Genomic DNA, 23,346 nt, shown 5'->3' with positions numbered 1-23,346 from the left:
CTAACTACTACCCACATATGAGGTAACCATTGGTACAAATGGTAACAATTGTAATGCTGATTTATTCTTCATTACAAAAACATTGATGTTTATGTGATAATTTGGTGGTTTGGCTCAAAAGATGATTATCCAGTCAGAAAGCAGAATGAGCCTCACATGAGTCTCTCATCTGAGTTGCCAGTTTCCCTCCAGCTGGTTTAAACAGCTGACTCTGATCTGAATGGTCACTACCTAAACCTCAGCACCTGCAGCCAGCCTTTAATCTGTGGTAGTGCAGCCTCCACAGCTGCATGCTGTCCATATGATGTGAATGAGAAAACACACTTTTGTGTGTCCTGTATACACAGGTTAAGGCAGTGCTTATAATCCCAAATATATAATGTTCTTGTTTGTAACAATGGTATGGTAATTGAATCTTTCATCCAAATTAGGTTCTAAACATGATTTGAACTTCTGAATGTGAATGTGATGCCATTGCAGAGGATAATAATGGGATATTTTCATACCGATAGGTGTCCTGGTCTCAAAAAGTTTGAGAATTCCTGAGTTAAGGCACTGGCATCCAAGGTTCAGGAGGAGGCCTAAATCCCACTTCTGTGTATTCAGAGCAAAGTAAGGCTGTGTTCAGACTGCAGCCTGAAGTGACCCAAATCCGATTTTTTGGCCTCTATGTGACCTGTATCTGATCTTTCAATGACAGTCTGAATGACACAGATCTGATTTTTTCAAATGCGACCCAGGCCACTTGGATATGTGCTCCTGAAACCGATACATATCCGATCTTTTGACATGCGACTTCAGTCTGAACGGCCAAAGCGCATTCATCCGACCTACACGTTATCAACAAGCCGCAAACGTCACTATTCTGCGCTGAAGTAGGCGAAAATTGTTAATGAACTCAGTGTCACTGAAGCGAAGCACATCACCACTCACCACTCTTGGCTACATCCCCACATCCACACGATCCTTTCAACGAACTTTGCTGCTGCTGTCCCACAAAACGCCACGGCCAAAAACCTCGTCCTTCTCCTTCTCAAGCTCCTCCTTAAAACAAGTAGGTTGTTCATGTTCTGGCTCCGGTACGAGAGGAACTTTAAAATCGCCAGGTGCCAGGTTGACGTCATCGTGTCCTCCATTGCGCATGTGGGACACTTTCGGGCCGTTTACTGTTCACACTGGAGTCACATACAAGTCGCATTTAATTGGAAATATCAACGACCTCGCAAAAACATTGGATTTCACAAAAAAATCTGAATTGAGCATGCAGTCTGAACGTAGCCTAAGTGACAAGTTAACATAAGAAATAGAACATTTTCACGGTTGTTTCCACATTTGGCCAAAACATATTTCATATATCACTTTTATTTCCTGACATGGAACTATGACAGAAAAACAACTGGCTGAGACTGTCACAGGCAGCTGTTTCAACATGGCTCTCATCCAGTAGCATCTCTAATTGAAAACAACTGTCAGCTCCAGGTAGTTGCTTCCTCATGTTCCTCACCCATCGGGATGTAGTACACAGTAAAAGCCTTGCTGCTTTGGTTTTAAGAAAATGCAGAAAGATGAGATGAGTGGCTAGTGAGCATGAGAATATGTAATGTAGCTATAAGCACTGTCTGCCTTAGACATAAAGACTACGCCAGCAGCTCAATAATCAAGCTCAAGGTTTATATATCATATTTAAAGCAGACAGCACTGCCCCTAACATTTTATACAAAACACAATAACAAGACATTATAAAAGTTAAGAACACTATAGCAAATTAGTTTGAATTAAAAGATAGTGTTAAAAAAAAAGTGTGTCTTCAGCAGAGATATAAAACACTCCAGGGATGTAGCCAGCTGGTCTGAAAGGGGAGAGAGTTTCACAATTATAGGGCCAGAAACAGTAAAAGCAGTAAGTAGATTTTTTTTGTTTGTTTGTTTTTTGCCACACAACATCATCAATACAACTCCTCTATTCTACAGAGACTGGGAAATAAACGTAACTTGTCCCAACCCAGAATGCCTTGAGAGCTTGGAGGAGGTATTAGCAGTAACAGCCAAAATAAGTCACTCACAATTGGCAACCTCTACTACTCCATTTGTTCGATATAGTCTGGCTGGAAGTGTGGAATAGGGTGTCTCAAATGCTTCTCTGCTCCTCCATAAATTATTACTAGAATTTATTGCAGACAGTGCAGTCCATCCAGAAGATAGCTGGTTCAAATTTCACCCAATTGAATACTTTCTTGATATATAAAAAAATTATTTGAATGCATTTTAAAAGTCCTATAATAAACAAAATGGGGTCTTGTGAGTTTTAAACCATGTTATAATGCCGTTACTTCATCTAAAACATTTGATGGCGTTGTGTTTTGTTTCACTCACACAAGTTTAAGTAATCCTTTATTATGATTCTAGTGAAGGTGTATGGAGTTCTGACCTGTAATGTGACTTATATATGTCTCCATCAAAATAGAGTAGTTTAATATCATACTGTGGAACATTTCAGGCAAGTCAATAACATATTTACATAAAAAAACAAACATAAAAATTCAACTAAAAAAAAAAAAAGTCTTTCTTGAATAGTTTTTGATTTTGAGCTGTATCAGAACAAGTATAAGAGCACATGGATCAATATGGAACCTACCTGGGCCACTGAGAGATTACAAATATAACACCATTTAATAATATAAAAGAAAGTATTGCATTGCTGGCATTTAGTCAGACCTGTTCCCAGTGCATGTTGGACTCCGCCAGGACTGCCCTTTGTCACAGGTTCTATTAATTGTATTCATGGACAGAATTTCTAGGTACAGTCAGGGGCTGGTGGGGGTCTGGTTTGGGAACCACAGTATCTCATCTCGGACTGTTGTGGTAAAGAGGGAGCTGAGCTGAAAAGCAAAGCTCTTGATTTACCGGTCAATCTACATTCCTCACCTCACCTACGGTCAAAGGACAAGATCATAGATTCAAGTGGCTGAAAAGAGTTTCCTCCACAGAGTGGGTGGGTGCTCCCTTAGACATAGAGTGAGGAGCTCAGTCACGCAGGAGGAGCTCGGAGTAGAGCTGCTGCTCCTTCATCTGTTCCGGATGCCTCCTGGGCGCCTTCCTTGGGAGGTGTTCTGGGCATGTCCCCCCGGAAGGAGACCCTGGGGAAGACCCATGACATGTTGGAGAGACTATGTCTCTCAGCTGGCCTGGAAATGCCTCAGGGTTCCCTTTAGAGGAGCTGGAGGAAGTGTCTGGGGTGAGGAAGTCTGAAAGTCCCTGCTTAAACTGCTGCCCCTGCGACTTGGCCCTAGATGAGTGGAAGAAAATGGATGAATGGATGGTACTATGAATCTACTGTCTAAAGAAAGACTGTTTTTGTTATCATTGTGGTATCGGAATCTGTATTGAGTATAGGGATGGGAAATTTGATGAATTCACCTTTTGAATCGTGATTCTGAAAAAAATGCAAAATCTTGAAATCAAGGTTTGCAGTATTATGAAAGAAGTTTACTCCTTTTTTCGTGCAAAACAGGGTCACTGTGCAACTACAGTCAGGTATCTATACAGATGTAAATGAATGTGGTTTATAATTTCTTAACTGATTGCAATAATAAGAATGAAAATGTCAAAAGCCTCCGCCTTTTGAAAGATGAACATTTCTTGCTTCAATTACTTCAAATCAAAATCGTCCAGTGTGTGAAAAAACAGTGAGATTTTATATATATATATATATATATATATATATATATATATATATATATATATATATATACACACATATATATATATATATATATATATATATATATATATATATATATATATATATATATATATATATATATATATATATATATATATATATTTTTTTTATTTCCCTAATATTGAAAATGATTTTGAAATTTTTGTATCAACAGAACTAGCTCCTTGTTTTCCATGTTTACCAACTGGTCTATTCTCAGTAGAGCCATGTTGATGCAAGCTTTTCCTAAATCACTTCTATTTTGGATTCCTCTAAAATCCTCACAATTATTCTCTTTCTGAGTACAACTTTTGAGCCGCCCCAATGATGTGTCAGTGAGTTAGAAGCAGCTCTGTAAACAGCCAGCCCTGTCTCTTTTCCAAATGCAGAAAACACCCTCAAGCTGCCACTGTTCGATAAGAGGCATTGTGGATATAATGGGTCCCTCCCTAAGCGTTTTTTCTTCTTCCATAGACATTTTCTATGCAACTTTTTTGTACACTTAAAAAAGCTTTTGACAAGTTTTCATGTTTCCAAATTCTTGGTTTAGTATATAGCTTTACATCAGTCAAGTGGCAGTTTATTTGTATACATTTATATAATTATGTCATATTTGACACCAGTCTCTTCCTATTTTGCTACTAATTTTGAATTTATTATTACCATTATATTTTTTTACTCTTTGTTATTATAATATATTATTACGGGTGAACTACTGTGTACCAATAATTTCCCTTGTGGATCAAAGCATAAATCTGAAAGTTTAGTACAAAAATAAAGGAAGTACTGTTAAGTTCTTAAAAACAAAACAAAAAAACTAAAAAAATCATCCTAAATGTAAAGATGGGTCACATGCAAGGAAGCCTTTTTTTTTTTTGATGGAGTAAGCAATAATTTAACAAAATAAAGGTGTTGTCATATATTTTACATTAGTCTCTTATAACTGTTGTGCAGTTTAGACCCATGTTTTCTGTATGGTTGCTAGGTAACAGTTATGGGGTGCACTGATCCAGCTTTTTCTGTTTCAATACTGAGTGATGCTGATACTTTGGCTTTAAGTATCTGCTGATAGTCGATATCAATCAGTGGTTCGGCAGAGACTAAATAAAGTAAAGCTATAATGCATTTTCCTTTAAAATAAACTAAGGAATATTACTAATATACTCCAAATAACTACAGAACAACTTACTACAAAAATACTACTAGGTGTTTGGGCCAACGTTGTCCAGGAAGTCGTCTTATTACACCAGGGGTAGCTGTCCACCCCATTCCAAGTAGCTCGCCAAGGGATTTCGGAATTACACGTATTGTGCTGAATAAGTAAAATTTGATGAATGAAATGCCTTTTAACATTTTACATGTATCATTTTGATTCCTAACTTTGTGCACTAATAAATGGATATTGGTTTATGTTTAATAGGCATCTAACTATACCTCATCTAAGACTCGCCATGGCTGTTATATGTGCTCAATTTCTTGTGACCGCTAAAACTAGTAGCTCTCTGGCATTTTTGTTTTGTAAAAGTAGCTCACCGGAGGAAAAAGTCTGGAGATCCCTGTATTGCACAAATGAAAAAACAAAAAATAGGATATCGACTGAACCAATATCGACTGAACTGATATCCGATCCATCAAAATTTCCAATATCGGTGCATCTCTAGTTATGGAAATAGCTCTATTTATGTCATATCTGCTGCCCATGTCCACCCAAGTAAAATTATACACTTGAACAAAATGAAATAAATAAAAAAAACAAAAAACATTTCAACACTTTAAATCCCAAAAATAATACCACATTTATTTTTTATTTTTTCCTTTTTTATTTCTGCAGAAATTTTGACAAGGCAAACACTGCCAGAGAAATAGAACTGGCATAGAGAGATGGAAGAGCAGGAGAGTGGAGATATTGACATGCTGGAAAATATAAAAATTCACAATTCCAATTTTGGGTGTGAATGGCAGTGCTAGTATAAAAAAAAAATCTCAAAACTTATGAAAAACCTTTGCTAAAAAAAAAAGAAAAAAAAGAAAAAAAAAGTTTGTGAAGAAAGAGTATATACAGCTAAATGTATATATGTAAAATGTAAACTGTAGGTGCAAAACCGCCTTGTCTGTCACCTCCCACATAACTGAAGATTTTCATATTATTTCTTGTGTTATATTTAGCATAGAATTCTCAACTGTATTTAAAAACAGATTACACACTATGTAAGAGCTGCAAAGAACAGGTTAGTATAGTGGAAGTAATAAACTAAAATTTCAATGTTATTATAATATGATTCATTAAAGGGCTTATATTATGCAAAATTGACTCTCATGAGCTATAAGTAATGTTATAATGTTACCTCATCAAAAACATACCTGGAGTTGTGTTTTGTTTCATTCACACATGTTTGAGTAACCCTTTAAGATTAGTCAGTCTGCATCTCCAAAGCTCAAAATGCTCGGTTCCACCTTGTGATGTCATCAAGCGGTAATTCAGAAGTGAAGTTCTACCTTTTACTTTTAGTGCTGTAGAGATTGGCAATTCCAGGTCCAATCCAAATGTTTCTAGTGAAGGTATATGGAGTTTTAAAAGACAGTGGAGCACTTCCTTTATTCCCACATGACATCACAAGGTTGTGTTTTCTGTTTGAGAGAAGAACTCTGCCTAAATATCGAGGGTTTGTGTCATGTGTGAATGAAACAAAACACAACTCCAAGTATGTTTGTGATGAAGAAAGAACAGTATAACATAGATCAGAAAACACTGTAACGTTAATGGCATATGCCATACACGAATTCTTAACCCACTACACCATATAATAATAATGCATCAGTTTACATAACTCCCCCCAAAGATTTTTTGACTAACATTGGGCAAGGTTATCAAACATATATTAAAAGATATGCAACGTGTATTATCATTTTTGCATATTACAGTTGTATGATTCTTCCAATCACAAGACGACAACATTATAACATCTGGAAGTTGAACCCAGGAAGTTCTTACTTATTGTGGACTGATAAACCCACCCAAAAAAGACAAGAACCCTTTAATTCATCGTGTTTTGATTTCATTTCTCTCCAGGGACTAAGTCAGGAATCAAAATACACTAGACGGCTTGCAAGAACCCCAGAAGTGTGAGTCCGGGCACCAGCCAATAAGTGAAGAGTCATACATTATTTGTTGGCAGCAATTCCTGAGATCGAGGATTTAAAGCCAGAACAAAGAGAATGTATGGTGAATTTTATCAAGGAGAAAGATGTTATTGGCCTTCTTCCTACGGGATTTGGGAAAACGGCCATATAGCAGTGATTGGTTAAATTTAAAAAAAGTACCTGCCTGCCGTCGAGCGAACAAATTCTAATGCTGTGAGGTCAGGTTTCACTTCGTGGAAACCGTCTGATGAATCAGGCTACACAATCACAGTCACAAGATCAGATTTATTAAGAAACAGCAGTAGTCTCTCTTTTTTAGTCTGTTTACACTATACAGCCCCTCCATCCAAACTTTACAAACTGTGCACCAAAAGCACCCAAACTTCCGAAAAGGCACCTGCTGCTGTTCCTCAGGAGCCACAACTATGTACTTCTACTTCCCGGTTGTACTTTTTAATTGTAGAAAAAAACAAAACAAACAATGACTGGATTACATATGGTCCGTGGTGAATTTATATTAGTTTGTAATTTAGTTTGCATCTGGACCTAAAATTGACCATAGAGACATTTTCAATCACTATTAGCTTCAATGCACAGACGAAAAACAGTTCAGACAGGACTAGAATTACCTGAGGACGCCTGAGTTTGTGTCCATCATTATGTCTATGATTTTTGCACTGTTTTTCCTTATGAGCTTATGTATATAACTGAAATATATTTTTTGTTACTTTTACACTTATACAATTATGCCTTATTTCACACCAGTTTGTTACTTTTGCTATTTAGAATTCATTATTGCCATTTTGGTTTTATATTATATTTTGATGTGTGAGCTACTGTGTCCAAATAATTTCCCTTGTGCATCAATAACACTTGTCTCAGTCAAACATGGATGATTCGTACGGGACTAGAAACACAGATGACGTTCATAATTATTACAATTTATCAGGGGACCCTAAATAAAACCTAGCCCTGTGAGAATAGAGCTTCAGACAGTATTTCCAGCAGTAGGCTTTGTTTTAGTTTTCAGACAGCTCAGATAGTGTTTACTTATCTTTCTCCCCACCCACCCTTCCCCCTCTATCTCTTTCTCTTTGTTCTGTAGTCTATATAAAAAGCTGGCAGCACTTTTTGGAGACAGCTCAGTGTTGTTCTAAATTCTGGGTCTGGAACTGCGCATGTTTTTTGAGATTGCCTACAGTCTTGTAATAAGACGCAGACATAAATAAAGTCGTAGTTTTACATGTTGATGGTGGAGAGTGGAGTTGTCGTACTTCCAAACTCTGCGACTTAACGCAAAGTTAATTAAGACACATGGATTCTGAATGAATTTATTATCTCAGTTGAAAGTAGAAACCTCGCTGGATGTTGCTAGAATAACCAAAATCTGTTCTATTTCTACACATTTTACATACAAGAAGAGAAAAAAGAGTAGAATAATTATTTAGTGTATTGTGAAAGTGGACATGGTTGCGTTAAAGGGGCCCCTATTACGCTATTTTCTGATCTATGTTCCTCCTTGATGTCATGTGGTAATACAGGAAGTGCATCAATTGCCCCGTTTACATGAGAGCTTTAATTCTGGTTAAAAATACTTTAATTTGTCTTAACTCCTAATGGTTATTCAGAATTGAACTTATTCGGAATTAAACTTAAATCTGAATTAAGTGGGTGGTTTATTATTTTAAAGTGGAATTAACTTATTCCGCAATCATGTAAACCAGGGGTGTCCAAATTTTTTTAATCAAGGGTCACATATCTAAACACAGACAGAGGAAAGGGCTGATCGAGGGCCGTAGACTGGTGCTCAATACAGTGAATAACTGAAATATGTGCATGTTTAACACTTTAGTCTTTATTCATGCTAAAATCCTTAAAACCACTCACTATATATTCAATATTAGCTTTATCAAGGTAGATTTTCAAAAAAACTTGCAGTAAAAACTTCATTTTAATTGATGCAAGGTCATTTGGGCCAATTCACCTGGAAGCCTAAGGGCCAAGAAAAATTTATCTGGGGGCTGCATTTGGCCCACGGGCCATAGTTTGGACATGCCTGATGTAAACGTTTATTCCGCTTAAAAAATAATTCCAGTCGTTTAAGCGGATGCATATTGGATCACCTGATGACGCACTGCAATATGGTGAAAAAAGTTTTTTATCATGTTTGTGTCCTCGTACCTCTGTTTTCCTGTAATTGTAATTGCGAAAGGTAGCAAAGTTCCCCATTAACACCGCGAGCCGTCCTCATCCCAGTTATCATCATGAACTCATAAACAGCAGCATGTGGCCTAGAAATTTACACAACTCACCACATCAGCCGGAAGCAGAAGCTCTGAGATCGCGTAAAGACAGAGGACACTCACCATAGCGCGCAGCCCCTCCTTGATCTTGTGTCGTCCTCTGAGCAGTTTGGGATCAGGGATGTAACAATATCCAAATCTCTTTACACAATATTTTCATGATATACAAGGTACAAGGTACAACATTTATTGCGATATTTTGTGGAGGCAAACAAAAGTGTTAAACTTAATATGATACTTTTTCCTCTTAAAATGCCTTGACAAGACTTAATCCAAAGAACTAAGACACTAAAAGTGCTTAGAACTGTTATTTCTTCTTGTAGTCTGTACTGAAATGGAGCAAAGGATCAAGGTCTGTGTAGTTTCCTCTGTCTTTTTTTTAGCTATTGCTGCACGATAACTCTTAATTTAAGCAAGGAGACTTGTAATTTGATATATTGTGATGGTCCACGATATTATTGTGAGAACTTTGACGATATGATATCACAATATTTCGGTTATTGTTGCATCTCTAGTCAGCACACATCTCTTTCATAATAGGTGATGTGGATGAAGTGTCTTGCCTAAGGACAGAACAGCACGACTGAGTCACTGTCACCGATAATAAATACTTAAACGAGGGGGGACAGAGCCTTCTCTGTGGCTGGCCCTAAACTCTGGAACACTCTGGAGAACAGCCGCCACAGTGGAGTGTTTTAAGTCTCATCTAAAAACCCACTTTTATTCTCTGGTTGCGTTGTCCTCTGTTTGATTTTTATCGTTTTGCTTTTATTTGATTTTTACTGGTTTTATTGTTTTAGGACTGCTATGATAACATTTTTTGCAGTTTACCTTCATTTTATGACCTCTGTGCAGCATTTTGGAAACTGCTTTGTTTGTAAAATGTACTATATAAATAAAGTGGTTTTAGATTTGGATAAGCCTGCATCCACAAAGAGTAAACTAATTTAGCTTTTGGTCAATTTAATGCCTCAAATAATAGAAATAAAGTCTTCATACTCATATTCATACTCATATTTTTGCAAACAAAAGTAATAGTGCTTGTGGTATTTATAATGTGCCTGTATTAACAATTACCAATGACATTTGAGATATGATACGGTAATAAATAAGTCATTTCACTCTTGCTTTCAACTCCACTTCATTTGCAATATTGACATTTTCCAAGGACACGCTGTTCCAAACTCTCTAAATACAACAACGGTCATTATGTACTATTGCATTATCCGTGCATTTCAATCTCTCACCACATTAGAGTCAGCAAGAGGCGTTCAGTGATGTCATGTAATTTAGCTGCTTGTCTTAAAAGTACATGTACCTGATTTTTGCCTATGTATTTGAGTAAAATTTTTTGTGCCCCAGATGTATTCAGGGTTAAATAAGTCATATGCGTGCTGTCTACATCTATTTAGAAAGCATTTTATTGCCTGACAGTCAGGAAGTGTCTATTAGCATGCTAGTTTTTGTTAGGTTTACGGTCAAAAAGCTCCATTCTTTACTCCAAGTGTTATAAAAAGCACTTATAAACAGTAAAATTTTATTCATTGTCTTTAATTGCAAAAAAAAAAAAAGACTGCTGACATAATCACAGTTTTGTAAGTAAGGGTCAGCCCATTTACTTTGAGCAATTTTTTTTAGACAAGTTTGAAAAATTAAAGTTACATCTCCTCTCCTGCAATGCAAAAACGACATAAAAGCTACTATAGTTTTCACTCTGATACAGCACAAAAGCACAATAGAACCAACAGAAAGTGAGAAAATCCAACAGTGAAAAAGTCATTGGTCAAAAACAGACAAGCAGATTAACCAGAACATTCTGTCCTTAGAACCTCCTTCTTGGCAAGACGAGAGTCCAAAAAAACTTGATAAAATTCTACAATGAGTTGTAAACTATGGTGACCAAACATCTGTTTTTCCCCGGACATGTCAGTTTTTTGCGTCCTGTCCTGAGTGTCCAGGTTTTTTCTTTTAAAGTGATGGAAATGTCCGGGTTTTCATTACCTTTCATTGGGCCATTAAATTGAGCGGCTCTTGTAGCTCTCTGTGCACTCAGAAGGAGCGAGCTGACACAAACAGTTGGCAACATGGCGAAGAGCAAATGTGCATTTAATGATAACTTATACAAGAAATTCCCCATTTTCTGTCCCAGTCGGGACAAGTGAGAGGCCATGTGTACAGTTCACAAGGTAAGATTAGCTCAACGTCGAGGCCCCCACTCCTCACCCCCGGTAAGGTGTCCGTTTTCACAAACTAAATATGGTCACCTTATTGTAAACCTCTAAACACCCGTAATATTTGCCTATCTGCTTTTTACTCAGTGCAGTTGAATGCTTCTCTTGGATTTCTCGTTAGGCAGTTATCCAAGTATGATCAGCATTTTCCAGTTGTGTGAGTACTACTGATACTTTGCAGAAAAAGCCTTGACTTGTTTGGAAGTATTATTTTTCAGTTAGTCGCTCTCACCTTTTTGTTGAAAATCTAAATTCTAAATAGGCACATGAAAGCTCGTATTAAACACAAGTTCCTGAAAATGTCTTGTTTAAATCCATATTGTATTTTTTCTTGAGTTTTCAGACAATCTTAGAATCTTTTGTGTGTGTGTGCATTGTGTCACCACAGTGACAATAGAAATGCATGTAGAACACCCCCAGTGTGATGTCACTGCACAGTAATATAATCAATATGAGAAAAAATTAAAAATGGCACTTTTTAACTTTTAAATTTTAAACAGTTTGTAATGGTCCAAAGTTATTCCTCACTTACCATTTCGAGCATCCAAATGAGTGATATTTACAGTAAAGCTAACAACAACTAGCATGCTATAGCACACTTCCTGATTAGCCGACAGTAACTTGCTTTCTAATTAGATTCAGACCCCATACTTATTTTTACCTCACAAACTGCTTACAGTATATCTGCACTGGAGCTAGAAAAATGCTCAAATACATGGGGAAAAAAATCATGTACAGAGCCTTTAAAATCTGGTGTGCATCTGAATGCAGTAACTAGGAGATAGGTGACAGGTAAACCAAATGTAACTGCACACCTCCTGCCAGGGCCTTAGCTTTAAGGGTCTTTCAGGTCAAGTCCTGGTGTGTGATGAGACAGCTCCAACTGTGAGCCACAATACAAGGTGGCACAAAAGCAAAAAATACAATTTTTATAGAAGACCAGAATCACGCTTGAACTGTCTTTTCTTGAATAAATCTGACCTGAACATAGGCAAGAGATTGCAAATCAGAGAATGGAGATTTTGTTGTTTGCCTGGAATGTTCCAAAGTATGGACTTAATCTGATCTATCTCCATGAATTCAAGCAAGAGATGTCGCCAAGTCAAATCTGTGAAGAGGCGAGCCATTTCACTTTAAGAATTTATTCTTTCAAGGTATATTTTAGGATTAGGATCAACAGGATTGTCAACCTAAATTTATTACAACACAATATGTAATTTAAAATGGACAAATATTAAAAAAAAATTACAAACAAACAAATGTAAAAGCAACAAAGACCAACATTGTCACATACTAAATGAGACATCTACCCACAATCCACCTCTGCTTCTATTTTTGTCACTGCAAGCCAAATATTTGGAACAACAAAATCTCATCACATTATTCATGACCCACTTAACCCATTAATCCATGTTTCATCTACAAACACATTCAATCAACATTAGTTAAGTCATGCGCATAGACATTTGCACACTCTATCACTATGATGTTTTTGTTTTTAAAGGTCTCATTGTCTCTCACATTGTCTCCATGGTGATGTTCAAACTTCACCTGAAATGTTCCACAGTATACTGAAGTTCTTGATGGCGTATGTATTTCATTATTCATTTACTCCACACTCGCTGGTGGTAAGATACTATTGTAGCCACAGATACCCTGGGGCAGACTGACGGAAGTGAGGCTGCCAGTCTGCACCATCAGCCCCTCCACCCACCACCAACACTCACACACGCACACACCACATTCACTCTCGGCAATGTGGGTGAATTGTCTTGCCTAAGGACACAATGACCCACTGTGATGCCTGGTATTCCCAGCAGTCTCCCATCCCAGTATTACCCAGGCAGCGGCCCAATGTGAAATTGAGTTTGGGGCCCTCACTATAATGCACTGTTTGTTGTTTGTTTTTTGAATTGTTTAAATATTTATTGTCTGTTTTTCCAATTTGTTTTTGAGACAGTCACATCTCTATTTGAATTAAGTTGGATTTGAAACTTGTCTTATTAGTTACATCGCCTACTACGTGAGCTGAAAGTAATTTTATTTTTTTGCTGGTACAATTACATTTCTGTTTACATCCCTTACATATGATTATGATTATGATTATGCTGTGATTATGTTCAAATCAGGGTCAAGCTGACACGTCCATTCTAATGTGAAAGGGGGGAATGCTTTGACATTTAAAATAGATTTGACAATCAGATACTATTTTGATGATGTTTTCTTGTTTAAAAGTACACTACTCTCATTTAATGTAATATTGAGAGAAAATCAAATATCTCTGAGGCCTCGGTCATTAGTGGCACTGAGGGTAATTGGCTGGGAGCCCCTCCAGGTCTGGGGGCCCACCTACTTTTGCCTAATTTGTAACGCTGCCTCTGTACCCAGGCACGGCCTGACTTAGGGCCTGTCCAAAAGACAACGTTTTTTGGTCAAAATGGTGAAGTTTGTATTCGTTTTGGCCTTTTGTCCACATGGAGCTTTTGTGAGAATGGGATTCCAGAGTGGAGGAATCTGAGAACGCCAGTGTTGCGTTGTCATGTGGACAAGCAAACTGCAGCTTTTGGAAAACGATGACGTCGTGACCAAGTCATCGCCAGGGTCCTCCGATGCAGTGAAGACTGCAGCCCTCGAACTAGCCTCTGCAGACAGTAAGACCATTGCCGAAATGAGACAGGTGTAGCCTACGGAACCTCTCCCGTCACCCAGCAACCGAGACACGCTGTTAGCGCTAATGCTAACAACACGCACCACACAGATTACGCACACGGATCAATAACAAAGATTACACATGGGTAGTTAAACTGGATTTTGAAACCAAGTTATTCTAATAATTCTCATCCAAATCTTATGGCTAAAAATGTAAAGTTATGTTTAACTTTTGCAAAACAAAACGGCTATATTTCTGGGATACATCTAAAATAAGCTAAATTACCTTAAAGTCTAAAAAAACAGTGATGAAGTATACATTGTTAAATATTATTATCATTGTTAACAGCACCACATACAGGTGTGGCTGATGTATTACATGGTTTTCACTCAGTGCTCCGTTGTGTGGACGTGAATATTTATTGATCCAACGTGTGTGTGGATGCAATTTTTTTTCAACCTGCAAAAAAATAAATACATTAAAATCCAGGACCATTGTCGTATGGACATAGCCTTAGTTTCTGAGATCTGAGGCTGGTATGGCCCGTACGGCTAATGCTAACTGCTCTCTTGAAAATGCATTAGATCTTGGCAGGCATTTTGAGCTCTGCAGAGGAAGACAGACTAAGAGAAGAGACACAAAAACACAAATCCAGGTATGCTACTGAAAAGAATCCATCACTATAACATGCGTAAAATCTGAAAAAAGTCAAGATAATACACATAATTATGCACTTGAATAGCCAAACGTCAAGTGAGCAGTTTGTGAATGAAACATAGCTATTACAATCTACAAGCATTCATCCTGCACACAAAGCACCACCACATTACAGTCGTACAAATTACTCCACTTTTAGCATTGCTCCAAAACACGTGCCGCATTCAAAACACTGCTGCTTCGTTATTAGCTCATGTTAATTGCAGCTGCCTCATCTGGGGACTTCTACATGTAATTAGCTACTGGCTAATTAACAGCTCTCTATTGGCTTGGTTCTTGGTCCGTGCAGTGTTAAAAAAAAATCTGTTTTTGACTCTGTGAGGGTTAAGTCATGAAAGAATGCTGTTACCTCATCAAAAACATATGTGAAGTTGTGTTTTGTTGTGTTTGTTTCATTCACACATGTTTGAATCTACATCTCCAAAGCTCAAAATGCTTTGTTCTACCTTGTGATGTCATGAAGTGGTAGTTTTCAAGTTAAAGGTACAACTTTTTGGTTGGAGGTCCGTTACCTCCTTGTTTCTATGGATATGTCATTGCACTACCTGGAACATAGTATAGCTCAAAAATACCTAGAAAAACAGACATTCTGACTGTGAGCGGGGTTGCCTCTCCACAGATCTGAGCTGTAACTTGGTCTGGTTTGGTCTCCATAACGATAGAAAGGTTTAATCCCATGAAAACATTTATACAATGCACCTTTAGCAGCTAACTTTACCTTTTTCTTTAGCAGAGATTGGCAAGTTTTGATCTGAAATTATCCAAATTATTCTACTGAAGATGTATGGAGTTTAAAAACACAGTGGAGCATTTCCTGTATTAGCACATGACATCACAAAGTGGAACAAGTGTTTTCTGTTTGAAAAAAATGTAAACACCACAACACAACAAAAAGCCAGAACAATCCAAAAAGCCACAATGGAAGTGACCACGGAACTCTATATTAATGCAAACGCAGCAAAAAATACAAGCACGACAACACAAATGCAAATGGCACAACACCAGCAAAAAGACACAACAAGCCAAAAAAAGCCACAATGGAAGGGACCGTGGGACTATTTTCCGACGGACTAAGTGACGGTCAGACAGTGACATCGATCCTGGCCACAAAACAATACATTATTTTTACTTATGTTTCCAACTTCATTCACTTCTCTGTTCCTTTACTTTTCACATTCACATTGTTCTTCTTCAGCTTTTCCCTTTCACCCACCTGAGCCTTTAACGCTTCGCTTGGTCCTGCGGTCACTTCCTTTGTGGCTTTGTGGTTTGTTATGGCTTTTTGTTGTGTTGTGGCGTTTGTATTTGTGTTGTGGTATTTGCATTAAAATAGAGTCCCGTGGTCACTTCCGTTGTGGCTTTTTTTGGTTTGTTGTGGCTTTTTGTTGTGTTGTCGCGTTTGTATTTGTTTGATGTTTGCATTTGTTACGAGCCTTCCCGTCTTCCGTACACTGTAACATAGATCAGAAAATAGCGTAATATGGGCACTTTAATGTTATGGTAGGGCTGCTGGATTTAAGAAAAGTGTTAAATTAAATTTTTTGGCTAGATTTGCTAATTCTGTTTTAATAATAGGATTCAGTTCAAAGTTCCAGGACAACTGAGAAAAAGACTGAAATACAAACTGACCAACTAATAGTTTTCAGAATATGTGATACTGCTCCAAACTACAGGGTTAGCAGTTTTTTATGCAGAATACAACAGAATATTTTGTTGTTTATGGGGGAAATTATGGTACTTCAAAAAACGCTGCCTTTGTGATTTCGATTAATCCTGCAATCCATGTTGTGGTTCATTAAATATTGATTGTGTTGATTTTGCAGGACAATCTGAATCTGCTGTTGACCGAGGAGGAGATGTACAGCCTCATGGAGACCTTCAAGCAGTGCAAGATCATCCCAGGTCAGACACTTAAAATATAAATGTTTCTAAATGTGTTTGTGGCTAATGAAATGTGAATGAAACATGAAATGATCACTAATAAACAAAGGTGGAATCTTTAGCTGTGTTTGGAGATTACTGGAAATGAATAGTGGCTCGAATCTTGCTATCAAAAGACAGTAGTAGGATTTAAAAAAAATTTTCCATGACTTTTACCTTTAAAAAAAACCAAATGTACGCAAAAATATACAATGCATTGAAATAACAGTTTGTCTAATAAGAAGCTTACTAGATAAGAAATACATTTATTGTTAGCTGCAGCCCTGCATTTGAACTGAAGTGGCTCAGAGTGTTCAATTTATAATCAGATTGAGGTTGGCAGGTTAAATCCTATCTCTAGCCAGTACATATAGGTATTGTTGTGTCCTTAGGCAAGTTACTTAACCCGCCATGCCTATGTGCTGTACGTGTGTAGCAGGGACTAATGGTGGTAGGAGAGGCTTGAACTGGATTTGTTGGCCACTCCCATTTCAGATGTGGTTACTGTAGTTCTCAGTCAATGGATGACAGTTGGAATATACAGTAACTAGGGGTGGGGCAATATATAGTAACTAAAGGCGCAGTCACACCTTGAAGATTTAGCCAGCGTATGCAAAATACGCTGGTGTACGTCAGTTAAGTTATATGTAAGTTTTGTATAAGTTCTGAGCACGCTGAAGCACACTGGCATATGTCGACATATGGCAAGGTCATTGAAAAATGTTGAGCATGCTGAAAATTTCTCAGCGTATGTCAGTGTATGCTTATACGTCCTGCATATGTGGGCCATAAATTATAGGTAATTTATGTGATCGTTGACACACGTTCACACACATTAATTGTAAGTTACTCAAGTCCAAATACGCTGAGATAATGTCTAGTGTACACATAACTTATGAATACCATGCTTTGAACCGATGTGTAACTTAAATTGAACTTACCTCCAATGCATATTGATGTATGCAGACGTATTTGACATGTTCTGATGACCACAGAACTTACTGAATGTGTTTCTAACTCATAGCTACCGTATAATGGTGTATTGGCAGCGTGTAGGGAAATTGGTTTATAAAAATGGGGAACCGTCAGTGCTCCTCCAGACTTCATGGTGATGACCCCGTGGTACTACTCCCTACATATATCATCTGAGAGATGGAGGATCCAGCCAGGCTAAGACGAGCGTACATACTAGCTGCCCTCCAACATCAGCATGATCTCATCGATTTGTCATTGTACCAGTTGCGTGCCAGTAGAGCCAGGAGAAGAAGAGATCAGCGGCAGAGAAGGAATTGGGTGAGAACATGGATCAGGAGGTGACTGCAATTTGGCATGTATGATCAGCTGATTGGTGGAACTTAATGTTGTTACTGCAATGTGTAGTGCAGTTATGAATCCTCACGTGCCAGCCTTTATCGAGGTGACGACACGTGAGCATTGGCGATACACTGCTGTGTGCTATGCATAAGTTTGACTGTCGTTGTGCATAAGTTGTGGACGCTGGCAACACATTAGTTGGTATAAGTTATATATAAGTCATCAAACCATTCTATATAAGTTACTAATACATTATGTATATGCCCAAAATGTTTAGGGAAAGCTTTCCTAAAACGCTGCCAGCTTTTTAGGGAAATTCTGGTACGTCGGCATACACTGGCTAAATCATCAAGGTGTGACAGGGCCATAAGGATGGGAATCTAGGGCCATTTCACGATTCAGTTCAGTTACGATTCTGCTGCCAATGTGCATCTTTGTATTTTACTATACATTTTACAGTTCATATCAAATGAATGGCTTTTTTTAAATGTGCAGAGCTGCAGGATGAAGGAATGACTTTTATTTAACACAATTGTTTTATTTAAATGAGTAATTGCATAGTTTTTTTTCTGTATCAGGGATTAGTTTAGCAGGTGGGAGATATTGGTGTAAACAGAGTAGCTGTCAGCAGCTCGTCGTGCTATCAAATTAGCTTCTCTGCAGACTTTTATAAGAGAAAGTACAGCCCACATGCCTCTGTCCTCTGCAGGGACACAGCGTGGAGTTAGTCTAGACCAGTTTATCTGTGCGTTTCACTCTAAATTTGCTTTTCAAGTGCATAACATAAACTTCTGCAATAGGAAGTGAGCATGAGGGTGCTTCCGGGTCCTTCAACTCCAATTGACTTTATTCTGAAAATGTCACCCCTCTCTCTGTAACTGCTGCAGTGAGCCTTGTTTTTTGGTCTTAAAATGTTCGTATTAACTTGCTCTACATGATTCTTTTGTTTTCATTTTGCTATTTTGTTGGTTCCTATTCCAAATATGGAACTTGCCCCCAAATTCTCCTATAACTGTCAGCCTCAGTGAGCTTCATTTGACTGGAGCCCAATGCTATGGGTGGTCACACTTCTTTATACAGACAATGGACTACTAATTCTTCTTGATCTATTGGAAATTTGAGACTTTCATCACATTAATACCCTCTCCATTAAAGCTGTCATAAAGTGGTAGTCATAAAGAATTGTCAGTGTTGTCCTGTATGAACATTTAATCTCATTTGAATTAATTAAATCCTTACACAAGGCAAAACCCAACTGGACTTTTATCTTGAGTGGCTCCAACACTGACTAGAACAAAGCACCCCTACCTGCCCGCACAGTCCTCTTTGTCTCTCTAATTGCAGGTTAATTATCCTGGCATATTCTCTAATATGCTGTCTCCATGCTTTTGTTCAGAGTCGTGCCTGGTGTCAGATGAGCTCCTGCAGTACCGTCACTTCGTCTCTAAGCAGCAGTTTGACAAGGACCTGACAGACGAGCAGGAGGAGGAGGTGCTGGCACAGTTCTCCGCTCTGGACCCAGAAAAGAAGGGACACATCGAGTGGTCTGACTTCCTCTACTTCGAGTCCCTGGCCGTGCTGAGGAAACTGCGCACAGAGGTGAATGGGTTAAATGGTCTTTAATGGGTGCATAAGTGCTTTAACAGAATGGAGATTTAGAATAGGTCATCTTCACTCACTTTGGAGGAGAGTGGAGCATGCCAGAAGAGCACTAAGTGTGGATGATTTCTGAATGAATACTATTTTTTTTTACATTTTTGTTTTGTATTTTACATGTTTGTTTTGTTTTTTAATATGTGTGTAAAATCCAAGGCAAAGGAGAAATTTAATTTTTCATCTGGACAAACTGGATGAGCTGCAAAACGTCTTCGACCAAAATAAATGTTTGCCCAGTGGACAAATTGAATTTCTCCTTTGCCGTTGTTTTTTAAGGGAAAAAAGGAAATGTGGACATACATGGTGTGATGCTGGCAAGTTAAGTAAGTACATTCAACCTTAGTAACATGAGAACTGATTCCTTTCGAATGAGGGGGAACAGTGTCTCTACTCCAAGCATTCCTGTAATGTAATTGTGCTTAAAGCTGCTTATGTGTTATGGCAGATTGGCAGGTGGAGCCAGCAGGCGGGTCAGTGGAGGGAGGCGAAGACACCTGGAGGGAAAGAAGAGGAAGGCAGAAAGGGGCAGGGCACAGCACAGCCTGGGCCGTAACACCTTATAACCATCTCTGGACTGAATGCATGAATCTGATTATATATCATGTAAAGGTCCTGTATTATGCTAAATTGATTTGTGTGAGCTTTAATCCATGTTGTAATGTTGTTTCCTTATCATAAACATACCTGGAGTTGTGTTTTGTTTCATTCACGCATGTTTGAATAATCTTTACTATCTCTCTACATCTCCAAAGATCAAAGGCAAGGCAAGGCAAGGCAAGGCAAGTTTATTTGTATAGCACAATTCGTACACAAAGTAATTCAAAGTGCTTTACAGAATAAGAAATACATTAAAATCATAATAAAAACAAATCAAAACATAAATAATCATGAAGATTAAAATTAAAAAAGAGAGACATAAATTGGAGAGAAGAGTGCGGAATGAAAACCTTTCAGTTATATGCACAGTTAAACAGAAATCCTCTGTTCCATCTTGTCATGTCTTTAACAGGTAGTTTTCAAGTTAAGAGCTCCTTTTACCTTTAGTTCTCTAGAGATGGACAATCTTTCAAATGATTCTTGTAAAGGTGTACAGTTTTTAAAAACACAGTGGAGCACATGACATCAGAAATGTTTTCCATATGATCTCAACTCAGCTTACATATGCAGGGTTTGTGTGTTAAACTTGTGTGAGTGAAACAAAACACAACTCTGGCTACGTTTTTGATGAGGAAACTAGATTATAACATGCATCAGAAAATAGCGTAATATGGGCCCAAGTCAATTGTACTTTGTCCTATTTACTATTATTATTTTGCAGTAACATTCTTACTTGAGTCCTAAATACGATAAAATAAAGAAATAAGCTTCACTGGGCACTTTGAGCGCCACTTCATGAGGAAAACACAAGAAAAGACAAAAACAACCCATCTATCTTAAAACTCAAACTCTGACCCCTTTACGCGATAGTGCAGCTCTTTGCAGCATAAGCTAAACAGGAGAACATCGACAAAGTACAACAGCACAACTAAAGTACAATAGGAAAACAGTGTCTTATGCCTGTAATGTGATCAGTGATGCATTGATCTTACTTCTCATATAACTCATAAAAGAAAACACAAAAGTAAAACTTGTGAAAATATTGGTTTTAACAAAAGTGCAAAGTACACACAGATTCGGGAGCAGGTGAGTTTTGAACCCCATTCTCCCACGTCCTAACCCACAGCGCACAGGGCTTCCGTACTAATATAATAACACAAACAAACTTATTAACATTTAAATATGACATATGGCATATGACAAGTATATGATTCTCAAATGTTTACTTTATTTGGTGGAATAATATCTGTTGTAAATATAAATTATAGTTTTGCAGTTTGTGAAGAAAAGCTGAAAAATATGTTGAAAATTAAAGGATTTAAAGTAACTACAGTTCAAACATATCAATGACATCACTCTTCTGTTGAAAAGTTTGCCACAAATTACACACAGACACATTTCTCTTACTTTAAACATGATTTCAGCAAAATAAAGGTGTTTTCTTATATTTTTCTTTGTCAAATAATAATTACCGTATACATTAAAGGAGTTTTGCTAGGTAACAGCTATGGAAATCCCTAGTGTTATGTCACGATTTCCAACCAAGAAGTGTGATTTTAAACTTAAAAATGGGAAAACAAGTGTGCTTTTTTTTTTTTTTTTTTTTTTTTTTTTTTTTACAAAAATCTTACATGTAATGATCTTAATTGTGTTTTAGTAAAAGGAGTAGTCCCCATGTAACAGATGCAGCATTCTGAGATATACAATACATCCCATTTTGCTCTTGTCATTGGGTGCCTAGTCTCTCTGAAGTGAATGGAATTTTTTGGAGCACAGTAAAGAGCCATCTGGCAGCCACACTTATCTTACATCGTTTCACACATCTCCCAGCCTAACTATGCCATCTATTTCTGTAGCTCTGACCTGCGCTGACAACATTATTAAGATGTGGTTGCTAAGAGGTTCATTGCGATGCTGTATAAGATGTCAAAGCAAAAGTGCAAAGTGAAATCTACAAATGAGACAGTTTATTAGGCGCGCAGAATTTTGGAGTAAGAGACGAGTTTTGTGTGAATTTCGAGATATGCGGGGGAAGAATGTTGATGTACAAAAGTATATCAGAAAGAACGAGAGTGTGTTTGCAAGTAGTTGTACCATGAAAAGTAGGCCTATAAATGTATTAATTTAAAGGGATGGTATTATGCAACATGTTTCAGTAATTTAGCAGTCTCTCCCAGGCCCTCTTTATTTTTAGCTGTACGATTCTGACCAATAGGGCTGGGTATCATTAAGAAATTGCTGATAGGATATATATCTTGATACATAGGCCACGATACGAAACACATCTCTATACAGTGCTCGGTTTAAAATAACCGAGCACTGTTTAAAATAAAATAAAGGCCAAATCATAGCTGAGACATTAAAAGTCTTTGTTAAATCACTTCTTGTGCAAAGTAAAAATTAAACACTCCCATTTTAATCATCAAAACAGTGAAAATGTCAAATGTGTTGCAAAAAAGAGTTTCCTTCCTCTAAACAGGCAACAAAACTGTAGCACTGTAACAAAATATTTTAGTAAAATATACCAAAAAATACTCTTGGCGATATATTGATACAGCAGCCCCCAATATTGTTACTGTATCATCACATTAAATTATACGACATATCAATATTTCGATATTTTTGCACGCCCCTACTGACCAATTTTTTTTTTTAAAGCCCACAAACCTACATCACAGATACTCTCAGACAACAATTCTCCATAAATATACAAAACCATGATACAAAACTGTTCACAGCAACTTGACATACCTGATGCGATGTGCAGTAGTTTCAATGCTCGTGGACTGTGTTGTGATAGTGCTATGAAAGGGGAGTGACTTAGCATGGAGAGTGTGAACAATCCCTCAGTCGTCCAGGTACAATCCATGGCAAAGGAGAAATTCAATTTGTCAATGGGACAAAAGTTTATTTGGTTGAATACGTTTTGCCCCTCATCCAAGCTGCTTCTTCAGTTCTGTTCAGTTCAGTTCAAATTGAAGAAGCAGCTTGGATGAGCAGTGAAATGTATTCAACCAAATAAACTTTTGTCCAGTTGACAAATTGAATTTCTCCTTTGCCTTAGCATGGAGAGCAAAAGGAGGGGGAGACTTGAAGT

The 23,346-nt window shown here is 37.6% G+C and overlaps 1 protein-coding gene across 2 annotated transcripts in view; it reads left to right on the top strand.

Moving 5' to 3' along the window:
- The window catches only part of phf24 (PHD finger protein 24), a 69,146-nt gene that overhangs the window by 23,931 nt on the left and 21,869 nt on the right, over positions 1-23,346 (top strand). For both annotated transcript variants that reach the window (XM_055153878.1, XM_055153879.1), the window contains exons 3-4: positions 16,586-16,664; positions 19,393-19,595. In XM_055153878.1, the coding sequence (XP_055009853.1) occupies positions 16,586-16,664; positions 19,393-19,595 (282 nt within the window). The remainder of the gene's footprint in view (positions 1-16,585; positions 16,665-19,392; positions 19,596-23,346) is intronic.

Source organism: Boleophthalmus pectinirostris, unplaced genomic scaffold, assembly GCF_026225935.1.
Source record: "Boleophthalmus pectinirostris isolate CB_2022bp ecotype Guang Dong unplaced genomic scaffold, ASM2622593v1 HiC_scaffold_18, whole genome shotgun sequence".
Classification (NCBI taxonomy): domain Eukaryota; kingdom Metazoa; phylum Chordata; class Actinopteri; order Gobiiformes; family Gobiidae; genus Boleophthalmus; species Boleophthalmus pectinirostris.
Note: the sequence above shows the minus strand (reverse complement) of the source record. Positions and strands in the feature narration are given on the sequence as shown.